The sequence below is a fragment of the Pan paniscus genome, chromosome 5, assembly GCF_029289425.2.
Source record: "Pan paniscus chromosome 5, NHGRI_mPanPan1-v2.0_pri, whole genome shotgun sequence".
Classification (NCBI taxonomy): Eukaryota; Metazoa; Chordata; class Mammalia; order Primates; family Hominidae; genus Pan; species Pan paniscus.
Window position 1 is genome coordinate 187,068,671 of NC_073254.2, and position 12,607 is coordinate 187,081,277.

The 12,607-nt window shown below is 46.1% G+C and overlaps 1 protein-coding gene across 4 annotated transcripts in view; it reads right to left on the reverse strand.

The window, feature by feature from the left end:
• Positions 1 to 12,607, reverse strand: part of RPS6KA2 (ribosomal protein S6 kinase A2) — a 497,623-nt gene that overhangs the window by 453,390 nt on the left and 31,626 nt on the right. The window contains exons 1-2 of one of the 4 annotated variants that reach the window (XM_063605534.1): positions 1,817 to 1,952; positions 1,307 to 1,659 (exon numbers count right to left, since the gene is read on the reverse strand). The exons of 1 other annotated variant lie outside the window; for it this stretch is intronic. In XM_063605534.1, the coding sequence (XP_063461604.1) occupies positions 1,307 to 1,369 (63 nt within the window). In that variant the 5' untranslated portion in view covers positions 1,370 to 1,659; positions 1,817 to 1,952. Of the gene's footprint in view, positions 1 to 1,306; positions 1,953 to 12,607 lie in introns of those variants that run through there. 2 more of the 4 variants (XM_008973620.5, XM_034963238.3) reach the window with 2 other exon arrangements.

The window sequence follows — 12,607 nt, forward strand, 5'->3', positions numbered from 1 at the left end:
TTGAATCTCTCTCTCTCTCAAAAAAAGTAGACTTGAAATGGCAACCGCAGTAAGGGAATGGATCTTTCCAAGGCACCATCCTCAACACCAAGAACAACCCCATGTACAAACAGAAGAATCAGTAACAGTAGGGAGCCCTGGTGTCATCCTTCTCCCACCCCAGGTACTTTCCATGAGCAGCAGTATCTGGGCTGTTCCATCTAAAACAAATGGACTTCAATGTCTGTGCTATGCCCAACAGTCTCTGCTAAACATCAATACATATGTCGAGCATTATTTAGCTTGGCTTTCCAAGGAAACTATTCAATATGAAGCATTCAGTAAATTCTCTTCTAAAACAGAGTCTCTCATTCAGTTCAAAGGTATGTTATGTGACTCTCTCAAGACGTACATATAAAAATAAATAAAATTTAAAGTAGCATTGAATTTATAAGTACAGTGCTGGGAGTAGGAGACAGGCAAAAATTAAATTGGACTTTGAGAAGGTTTGGTGAGTGATTACAAATGAGCCATGTTTAAATGCCATTTGAGTTGCTATAAACACAGAACAGGTGTATCTAATAATTTAGTAGACGTTAATAAATTTGGGGAACTTTCTCTTCTAGGAAAATGTATGTTGACCATCTCCAATTCAAATGGAGCAAATCAGATTCCGTGGAGCAGAGGTTTGCGTGTCCCCAGGGAAGCATGGAGTGAAAAACTCTCAGCAGTGATTCCTGCACACCCACCAGCCCTGGGACGGGCAAGGAACACTTTGATTTCATTATCTTTTCTGTTTGTCTTTAATCACACCTCTTTATCTGACCATTCATCCTTTTAAGGTTGCATTATCTTTTTTCGTTTAAGATCACATTATCTTTATGCTCTCTGTTCCTTGATTCATCATTGATTTTTGCCTTCTGGTTTCATCTTTCACTGTAGCAAATGGAAGGCTTCTAATTTAAAGCCACTTGTTGAAGGAAAATCAAACTGATGCAGATTAGTTTGGAAACGGGAATACTTTAAGACTTACATAGACTTTAAGAAGCATCCTGAAGTTTCCTTAAGGGCAACAATTTGTTTCTTGTACTCATTATCATTTATGTATTTACACCACACACAATGCCGTGCGTGTATACACACGCAATGTTTATCCATGTGCATACACAATGCAACATATACATCCACACACACTGGATACCCAACTCTCTGACCCATCATAGTCACCTAATAAACATGGACTGATTATAGTAAATGAGCAATGCATTGGCTGCAGAGTTCGGATTCTTGAGGATGCTGTGAAAAGTGCGTTCTTTCCTGCACTCACCTCTATTTCCATAGGCTCCACCTCGATCTTTTTCCATAGTTCCAGCAACTGTGCGATTGGCATTTTTAAACTTTCCTTTTCTGCTGGTCAAGTATTGATAGTAGGAAAGGAAATAAACAGAGGCTCGGACCGGCACAGGGGGACGGCCAGACGGGATGTCGGAAGCCAAGGGACGCAGAGGCCGGCGGGTGGCGGCGATGGAGAGGACGGATCCGGCTCCCAGAGGAGGTCGTGAGTGCGGGGCCTGCGCCGGCCGGAGGAGGGACCCGGGGGGCTGCAATATGGCTGCTCGGGTGCCGTCCCCTCCCTGCCACGCCAGGGCTCAGGGGAGCTGCTGCCGCTTCCCGCTCAGGCTGGGGCGAGGAAAGGAGGGGACGGCGCTGCGGCTTCGGAATCTCTACTGCGACTTTGGCAGAGTAAACGCTGCACTTGCAGCTTCGAATTGGATTTCCTGCCTCTCCCCCCTCCCTTCCCTGGCCACGCTCTTCCCTCCTCCCCTCACTATTTTACCTTAATTGGCTCTAAACGAGGGTGAAAGTTGAGTCTGAGGATGCCGCTGCCATAGAAACTGCATAGCAACCAAGGGCTGGGGAAGCGGGGAGGGGGGCGGGGGCGGCAGGTCTTCCCCCCCCCCCCAGCACCCGCACACCCTTCCCCACCTCCCCAGCCCGCCGCCCCTCCCCGGAGACCCACACCGCCACCTCCCGCCGCAGAACGGGAGGGACAGGGACACGCACGGAGGGACCGGGACGAGGAGAGGGCTCCACGCAGCACAGCTGCTTTCCTGCGGAGCGTTCAGGAGACTCGGGCACCTCTGGAAGCGCTGCTGACTGAGCTGCCCGCGGCTGCCCCCGCCCCGAGGGCTGGGACAGCACCTCAGGAGAAGAGGGACGAAGAGGGACGACAGACAAATAGCTGGGGAGAGGCGGGGGGGCGGCCCGTGGGGTCCGCTGGGCCCTGCCCAGCCCTGCCCGAAACAGCACTCAGGCCTCTGCGGGCCGGGATGAAAGGCACGTGGGCCGCTGGGGCTCCCAGTGGCAGGGCCTGAGGGACAGAAACATTAATTCAAACAACGTGTATCCTGCCCGTCAGCTCCTTCAGGTCTCCACCCCGTCCTATTTCACAGGTGACAAAGTCCTGAGGCTCAGAGAAGGAACCCCCGAAGACACAGCCAGGCGCCTGCGGGAGAGCAAGGCCTCCTGGGCCACCGCTCCTTGGAAAGGAACCAAGGGAAAACTCCCCTCCCTGTTTCCCTTTTTTGGGGTGTGGAGTGGGGGGATCTCTCTTGCCTCCCTCCTTACTCCCTTCTGTCCTGGATAATGAAAGATGCGTGCGGGTGAAAGACATATTCATTTCTCCAATCGTCCAAGTGCTAATCCTGAAGCATTATGGTTCCCTCTTTTAGGAAAGGGTGTTAAAGTTAACACAATTTAATGCTGCTTTGGGAGTAAGTGTATTCATTTCTATGGCAAATTCCTTTATCTTTGAGAGAAATATCTTTTTAAAAATAGCTTAATGTTCTCCAAAATTATCAATCCCTTTTTCTTTTTCGTCTTTATGCAATCACTAAGAAATTCAATTCACTGGAAAAAAAGAAAAACCCAAATCCCAGATACTTTGTATCTCATAGCAAAGTAGAGTCCAGAGTTAACAGAGGGGTTCTGTACTTGGTGTTGATTTATGACAGTCACTTTATCTTTCTACAAAATTAGGCCAGAAGGACCTTTAAAATCAATTGCATTCAGAATTTTAAAAATAGCAATATTGTTCATTTTCAAATTGGAGATTCTGTGATTGACAGAGCAGAGTGAAGCTTTTCTTGTGTTAACAATCATAAGGTGATTTTGTACATGCTGTAAAAGGTCACAGATTAAAAACAGACAAGGCCAGGGTGGTGGCTCATGCCTGTAATCCCAGCACTTTGGGAGGCCAAGGCAGGCGGATCACTTGAGGCGGGAGTTCGAGACCAGCCTGGCCAACACGGTGAAACCCCGTCTCTACTAAAAATACAAAACTTAGCCGGGCGTGGTATCGCATGCCTGTAACCCCAGCTACTAGGGACGCTGAGGCAGGGGAATTGCTTTAACCCAGGGGGCGGAGGTTGCAGTGAGCGGAGATCACACCACTGCACTCCAGCCTGGGCAACAGCGCGAGACTCTGTCTCAAAAAAAAAAAAAAAGGTTTTTGGTTTTTCTGTAAAAAAGCTAGGAGAGTCACTCATAAAAGACAGTGAAGAGATGTCAAGAATCTTTAATCTGATGGTAAAAATGTGGACTCCTGAAGGCAATGGGAAAGAAATGAACTCAGATTCTTTACTGTGTATTTACAAAGACTCCAGCTTCTGGAAGTTTCCACAAGTGCTCTGTTGTGGAAGAAGGAAATAGAGGTCCTTTATATGAGGGAGGAAAAGACCTTTGGACGGGCTGTCTTGTGATTGGCAGTGTGTCCTAGGAAACTTGAGGGAAGCCCAGCTCCTGGGAGGCCATGGGTGAACAGCCTGCCAGAGTCCCTAGCAAAAAAGAGCTCATTTTAAGGGGTATCTTAGGAATTGCTGAAAATGTGGCTCATAATTTAGCATGGTGTTTTTTTTAACTATGCAAATATGACACTAATCAACAGACTGCACATTATTTGGGCATCTCACAGGCAAGCAGAGAGCCTGGAGAGATGAAGCGATCACCAGGGAGTGAGACAAGAGTTCATGTGGCCAGGGCTCTGGGCTAGAATTCCCACACTTACTCCCTGCACTGCTGCCTTGTAAAACACCTACGGGGTCCTCCCAAAGCGGAAACCTCCCGGATGGGTTCCTTTCCATCAGCTTTTTACATGCAAGGCACTCCCGGGGCTGCTGCCCACCAAGATGCAGTGCCAGGTGTGCCAGACATTGGGGAAGGGGACCTGGAAACAGCCAGAAAATAAAACAAAATAAAATGCAACAAACTGAAATCTTCAAAAGGTGATATTGATCTGGGAAAACAGCCCCACTTATAAAGTTTGTGTTGGGAAAGGTAAACAATTAGAGGTAAGAAGGAATAATTTTTCTGAAAGGAAATAATGATTACATTTAAATACCTAAGAAGATAAAGATTCAAATAAAGAACCCAGGAAATTAGATGCGTTGGAATTAAAATGTTCAAATAAATCCCAAGAAAACTTGAACAATCTTTTTCTTTCTTTCTTTTTTTTGAGACAGGGTGTCACTTTGTCACTCAGACTGTAGTGTAGTGGCACGATCTCAGCTTACTGCCTTCTCGACTTCCTGGGTTCAAGAGATCCACCCTAGCCCCCCCAAGTAGCTAGGACCACAGGCGCATACCACCACACCACTCATTTTTGTGTGTGCGTGTGTTTTTTGTAGAGACAGGGTTTTGCCATGTTGCCCAGGCTGGTCTCAAACTCTTGAACTCAGGCAATCTGCCTGCTTCGGCCTCCCAGAGTGCTGGGATTACAGGCTTGAGTCATTCGGCCCGGCCTGAACAACACTTTCAACAGAACACCACCTGAAAGAGCTATTTCTGAGATATTTACCTCCAAAGCATCAATTTCTAAGAAGAACTGTTGAAGCAGCCTTGATGAAAATGGGTCCTTAATGAACCAAACTCTGCAAGAGAAAAGCAATGGGAAGTATTTTAAGAGTCCCAAGTCACAGCCATTGTGAAACGAGATGGATGAGCTGGCATGAAACTCACTGAAACCCAGCCCCAAGTGAAAATTACTCTCTTGCTCCAACGAAGGAAGAGCACTCCTCTGTGTTCATCGCCTCTTCAATCTTAAAGTGTCTCTTTTCTCTTAGGAAGGAAAGACGGATGGAGAAGGGGAGGGAAGGAGGGATGGAGAGAGCTTATCCATTCCACGGATTTCTGACAACCAAAGAAAAGCTGAATCAGGAATCTGGTCCTGGTCCCACTTCTGCTACTAATAGCTATCTTCTGTAGCTCAGTTTCCCCACAGAGGGGGCTGCCACGACCTGACTCACAGAATACACAGCAACAAAATGTGTTTCGTGATCTGAGAGAAAAGGCCCAAAGAAATCCAAGTTTTCTGATGGATAGACGTGCTTGACCTCCACACTGAATCCGACGGACATTTTTAAAAGACCCAAATGTTTTATCCTGGGCTGTTCCATTTTGCAATGTTGTACATTTTGAGATGTATGAAAGATTTAGTAAAAATGAAAACAGTGTCCAGATGCAGTGGCTCACACCTGTAATCTCAGCACTTTGGAAGGCCGAGGCAGTAGGATCCCTTAAGCCCAGGAGTTTGAAACCAGCCTTGGCAACACAGTGAGACCCTGTCCCTACTAAGAATAAAATTTTTTTAAAATAGCCAGGCATGGTGGCACATGCCTGTAGTCCCAACTACTCGGGAGGCTGAGATGGGAGGATGGTTTGAGGCTGCAGTGAGCCATGATTGTGCCATTGTGCCACTGCTATCCAGCCTGGGTGACAGAGCAAGACTCTGTCTCAAAAAAAAAAACAACAGTTACTAATTTCCAGTGACATGGTCACCAGCTTTGGTATTTTCACTCTCCAGAGTTTCACAAAATTCTCCAAAAAACTTAAAACCAAATTTATTTAAATTTTAACAAAAATGCATGTGACCCATTGTCACGGGCTGGGCCATGTCCCTCTACCTCCCAGATTCCTGTGTGGAGGCCCTAACTCCCACTACCTCCAAATGTGACCTTCCATGGAAGCAGGGTCCCTGCAGAAGTAGCTGGTTAAGGTGAGGTCATGCTGGAGTGGAGTGGGCTTTATGTGATCTCATAAAATGGGGAGATTTGAACACAGACATGCACACAGCAGAACAGCACTGGGACGCTGGAGCTCTGCTGCCACGAGCTGAGGAACTGGGAGCTCTCCCAGAAGCTGAGAAAGAGCCCGCACAGACCCCTTCCGGACACCTTCAGGGGGCGTGCGACCCTGCTGACACCTTGACCTCAGACTTTGGGCCTTCAGAACTGGGAGGCAATCATATTCTGTTGTTTTGGCCACTCAGCTGGTGATACTTTGTGATGGCAGCACGGAAGCCGACTAACATACCAGCTGGGGGATGAGGTGAGCACACAACAGCAAATCCAACAGTGCCCTGAGGCCACAGCTCTGTCGTGACCAGAACCCGAACTCCAAGAGAAACCCGGCACAGAGAGATCTTCACTGACACCTTTTCTCCACAGGGACCAGTCAGGGCAAGAGGGACATCATTTCAGCTGCAAATGGCTTAGCTTCCAAGGTGCACAGAGGCTCACAGAAGCCACTTTATATACTGGCAGCCGGCAGCTTGGTCCCGAAAGGCATTAAGGTGCCTGGGGCCCAGGCCAGCCGCCTTGGCAGGACGCCCTCAAAGCCTCATTTCCAGCACAGCAGCGTCGTGACACTCAGAACCGTAACAGCAGCTTGTTTTCAAAAGAAATTATTCACAAGGAAGAAAAAAAGGCTGAGTACAGAGTAAACAGTCTCTATTATGAAAAATAAATTATAAGCTAGGAGAACATTTGTAAAAAGGAGCTATTGCTTTGCAGTCTTCCCAACTAAGCTTTTCATCTCACTGGTAGGAAAAGTCATTGTGACCTGGACTGCCCAGATTCTCGGGACGCCCCCCAAGTCTTCCTACATGTTGTGAAGGCTTCCCAACTTTAGAGTATAAATACAACACCAGGCAAATGCTTACTCATTTTAGTTGCATGAATTTCATACTTAAGAAAGTGCAGGCCGGGCGTGGTGGCTCATGCCTGTAATCCCAGCAGTTTGGGAGGCCGAGGTGGGCGGATCATGAGGTCAAGAGATTGACGAGACCATCCTGGCCAACATAGTGACATCCCATCTCTACTAAAAATATAAACATTAGCTGGGTGTGGTGGTGGGTGCCTGTAATCCCAGGGAGGCAGAGGCAGGAGAATCGCTTGAACCCGGGAGCCAGAGATTGAAGTGAGCTGAGATAGCGCCACTGCACTCCAGCCTGGTGACAGAGTAAGACTCCATCTCAAAAAAAAAGAAAGAAAGAAAGAAAAAAAATGCACACACACATACAAGCACACACAAAAAACAGAGAGAAGTGAAAATGCTGAAACACCTGCATTTCCTTCTCAAGTCACCCATCTTATTTGTCCACATATAACATTACCCAGGAGTTACCACAGCCGTATTTAAAAAACAACCTAGTGCTAACCAGCCTTCCTGGCTGGGAGTCCCTCTGGCTTGCTGGTCCTGCAGAAATGGTAAGACCAAAGCTGCACTCTTCACTGACTTACCATACTACGCAATAATTGTCAATTAAGCAATTTGTAGGGATTTATTTAATTTAGCCTCAAGCCAGACATATTGGTTCTAAAATTTATTTCAGTTTTCATAAGCCTAATCATATAAAAAGTCAACGAATATATTATGAGCATCCAGGATCTGGAAGATTGGGCACATGCCATTTCCCCCATGCCATACCTCACCTGAAAGATCTTGGCATCATATATACCACTGGAATTCATGTGAGCAAAGATGGCAATTGTAATGGTTAACACTGTCAACTTGATTGGATTGAAGGTTGCAAAGTATTGATCCTAGGTGTGTGTGTTGGTATTGATCCTAGGGTGTTGCCAAAGGAGATGAACATTTGAGTCAGTGGGCTGGGACAGGCAGACCCACCCTTAATCTGGGTGGGCACCATCTAATCAGCTGCCAGCGTGGCTAGAATATAAAGCAGGCAGAAAAACATGAAAAAACTAGACTGGCCTAGCCTCCCAGCCTCCATCTTTCTCATGTGCTGGATGCTTCCTGCCCTCGAACATCAGATTCCAAGTTCTTCAGTTTTGGAACTTGGACTGGCTCTCCTTGCTCCTCAGCCTGCAGATGGTGGGACCTTGTGATCGGGTGAGTTAATACCTAATAAACTCCCCTTTATTTTATATATATATATGATTACAGGCTGGGATTACAGGCGTGAGTCACGGTGCCCAGCCGGCACGTTCTTAAGTATGAGATTCATGCAACTAAAACCGATAGGCATTTTCTTCGTGTTGCGTTTATACTCTAGAGATGGGAAGCCTTCACAACATATAGGGAGACTTGGGGGTGTCCCGAATAATATATATATATATATTCCATTAGTTCTGTCCCTCTAGAGAACCCTGACTAATACAGCCTTCGAGGAAGATTTTTAAAGCAAAACAAATATATTTCAAGACTTTAAAAAAAAATTATGTTCTATTGAACCAACTCAAGTACTTTTGAAAACAAAAATATGTATATTAGCATCTGTGATCTGAATATGGAAAATGCCTTTAAAAAAAACCCGGTGTGAAGTCTATGGAAGCTGTAGAGACAGAACAACTGGCTTCGAGGAGAAGTGAAGGGTGGGGTGAAGCAGCCCGCAGCAGTAGCATGCAGGTTTGACTGATGTGCTTGTTGCATTATAATAATGGGCAACATGCGTTACCTGGTTAAGAGTGGACCACAGCAAGAAACAAGTATATAAAAATGACTAAAGGGTGGACACAGTGACTTTAAGAGGATGGCTCTGTGTTTACTGGACTTGGGGAGGGAACTGGAACAACTCCTCTTAGAGGTTGGTATTAGGAGTTAAAAATTAAACATAGGCACCAATGGGACTGAGCAAATTCTCAAAACTACAGTAGTTGCTGTCTCAAAATATAAATTATCAGTAAAAACAGTATGTATGGGAATCTTCTGGTTAATCTGTGGAATTGATGTTCTACTCCTGGTGGAAGTAGTTGAAGTATACTCAACTACTTCAGGTAGTTGAAGGTCACAGTTAAGAATAATAACTAGGCCGGGGGCAGTGGCTCATGCCTGTAATCCCAACATTTTGGGAGGCTGAGGCAGGCGAATCACCTGAGGTCAGGAGTTCGAGACCAACCTGGCCAACACGGTGAAACTCAGTTTCCAGTAAAAATACAAAAATTAGCCAGGCATGGTGGCGGGCGCCTGTAATCCCAGCTACTCGGGAGGCTTAGGCAGGAGAATCGCTTGAACCCAGGAGGCAGAGGTTGCAGTGAGCCAAGGCAACAAGAGCGAAACTCCAGCTCAAACAAACAAACAAAAAGGAATAATAACTATAGTGGCATAAAATTCTCTTTAATAAAAGGTGAAGTTTGAGATATAGTGTGTCACCCGATGCCACCACTGAACTAGGCTTCTGAGGAGAAGAATGGAAGACAGGAGAGCTTCCAATGTGAAATGTTAAGTTTCCAATTGCAAGAATAAGTCTAAACTACAGGCCCCGAAAGCCCTGCTTTGGTCCTTCTGCTGGCACAGGCTGGCTTTTTTCATGCTGTCAACTTTAATTTCTACATTTTTTTTTTAAATTCATGCTTGCTTACCTTGTCAGGAAAATGTCAGAATAGAATGAACTAGCCAAACTTGGCACACAGCTGTGCAAGAGAACTTTTTTTTTTCTGAAGTATTTAGCTTAAAGAATGACTAGAACAGTAAAAATTACCGGAATAACTGTTTCTGCCTCTGTTTTTGAGATGTGGAAAGAATGATAAAAGCAAAGTCATGGAAGGAAATCCTTAGGATAATAAACCAGCAAAACTAAAAGGCTGCCACTAACAACAAACCCAGTATTTTATCTTCACCTGTCCTGTTTGATCTCAAAGGGGCGTTAAAATTCCTTCTATGAAGAGGTGAGTCAGAAAGCACAGGCGTGGAAGATCAGGTCACCACAGAAGCAGACAGAGCCAGAGAGAGGTCCTCCGGGGGCTGGACACCAGGCGTCGGTACGGCAATGAGGAAGGGCCGTCTCAAAGACCAGCCTGGCCAGAGTCGCACTAGCTGTGAACCAAACGACAGGCTGTGCCCAGAGGGCGGAAGGTGCCCTGTGGTGTGCTGAGAACTGTGCTTACGTTTCTCAACATAAAGCGGAGCATTGATAAACCCCAGAGAACAAGCTGTGCGGCGCTGACCACGCTGTGCAGGGCTGAACGCACATTAGGTGCTTGATAAATGACAACTGATTAGTTGCTGAGGGAATTCTTTAAAGAATCAGCAAAACGATGTGTGTATCTGTGTGTGTTTGTACATGTGTGTAAGGATAACCCATTGATTTCCTGAAAAAAAAAATTAAATTACAGAATTTTCCAGTCCTCACTAGCCCTTTTGACTGAGTTCTTCAATCATCCAAACAAAAGAAAGTGTTGCAGTGACCACCCCCCATGGGGGCGTCTTGAGATGGGGAGGGCTCCTGTGAGTTCCTGATGTCTCAACAGGGCCAAGCAGAGGGCTTAGTTCACATTCAGTCTTTGGACAAGATTCTGCCAAACAAAGGAATGTTGGAGGCTTTGAAGGGTTGGAAGCCCTCCGCTCCCGGGGTAGAGGTAGACCATAAACACAGTGGATAAGACCCAGAGGAACTGACTTCCCAGTACGAATGCAGTGATAATTCGTTTTGTCAAACTGTTATGGGGCAGAAGAGTGACTTTTTTTTTTCTAGTTTTAAATGAAAATTCTACAAGATGAACATGGATTATATTAACAAGAACACTGGTAAAGAAATTTCATAGCAGGACTTTTTTTTTTTTTTTGAGAAGGAGTCTGGCTCTGTCTCCCAGGCTAGAGTGCAGTGGCGAGATCTTGGCTCACTGCAACCTCCAACCTCTGCCTCCTGGGTTCAAGCAATTCTCCTGCCTGAGTCTCCCCTGTAGCTGGGATTACAGGCACGTGCCACCACACCTGGCTAATTTTTGTATTTTTAGCAGAGATGGGGTTTCACCATGTTGGTCAGGCTGGTCTCGAACTCCTGATCTTGTGATCCACCCACCTCGGCCTCCCCAAGTGCTGGGATTACAGGCGTGAGCCACCGTGCGCGGCAGGAGAACATTTTTTAAAATGTCTCCTTAATATTAGTATTTCTTGACAATAGTTCAACCTAACCTTGAATTCTTATACTAATTTAGGGAATAAAGTAAGAAGTATTTCTTGTAATGATATATTACTTGTTATAAAGGAACCCTTTATTTTTTTCTAATACTTCTCCCACCCACCCCCTCACACCCCACAGAATTTAGTTAAGTGGATTGCACTTCTCTTGCTGAGGAAGTCTTCGGAAAAGCCCTTTCTGGTTCCCTACCAAGTCCCCAGGGGACCCCTCTCCACACCTTGGTGGGAGGCATGCAGCCTGCAGAGTGGCCCCTGCACAAGCTCCTGGCCCAGGCTGGAGTGGGCAGTGGCTCTGCGGCGGATGCTCACACCTCAGCAGAGGCCTCCCTTGCCTTCCATACATCCCATTCACTCCTAACCCACTCCAAGCTTCCACATGAGACTCCCCAGCCTGGGAGAAGGGCATGGGCCAAGAAGCAGCTGGGCTGGAGGGAGCTGGTAAGCAGGAGCAGTGAGTGACCAGTGTGGGCCCCGTGCTGTGCGGCCATTGAACAATTTTGGGTGGGAAACCTCCTAAGGCGCTCCAGGAGGCTAAAGATGATCAAGATTCCTCTCAGGCTAAATTTGATTTAAAGAAAAGAAATGAACAGTTCCTGTATACCTTCATTTATGGGCTGAGTGTCCTACCTACAAGGAAGCGAAAGGAGACACAATGGACCATGGCCGGGGGGTTGGCCTTGCCTTGAACGTGAGGATGCGGCAATCAAGCCTCATGAGTTTCTTGGATAATAAAAATATATGTGAACCAGGCAAGCCTGAACACCCTTGATAATGAGGGAAAGTTCCTTTTTGCAATTCTTTTCAGCTCTTGTATCTGATTCTCAGCATGCAGTATCCACAATGGAACTTTTAAAATGGGTGTGGTTCTTCAAGCCAGCCTCTCACCTCCTCCCTGGGCGGGCTCCTGTAAGTGGGGTCCACCTGGAGCCCGACGCAGGAGCAGCAGCAGTCAGGCTTTTCCGCAGCATTCCATTGCAGCATGTGTTCTCAGAAACCTGGATTCCTTTCCTAGAAAAATACTGAAGTCTTGGCTATTTAAAACAAGCTAAATAGCCTTTTGATTTGTTTATTTCATCCAGCATTTTTTAAAAATCTGGCTTGATTTTCTTTAAAAACAGTCTTGTCTCGTGATGTGGATGTTTTTCTGCCCCACAGCTGATTACCGCAGCCTTTTAGATGGCACTGCTGTCAGCTGAGATACTTTTTCCTTCTGCTTCAGTAAAAATAGATGAATTCTGATTGGAGCTTGTGGAAGTTTCTCTGCATTGTCAGATGCTGATCCCCCATCAATATAAATCTTTGCCCTTCTTAAAAAATATTTTCTAATGAACTTTTGAAAAGCTAGAGGAAAAGGAAGTGCTATAAATATCCATGAATATATGTAATTTTTTAAATCTCTGGATCGTGTGCA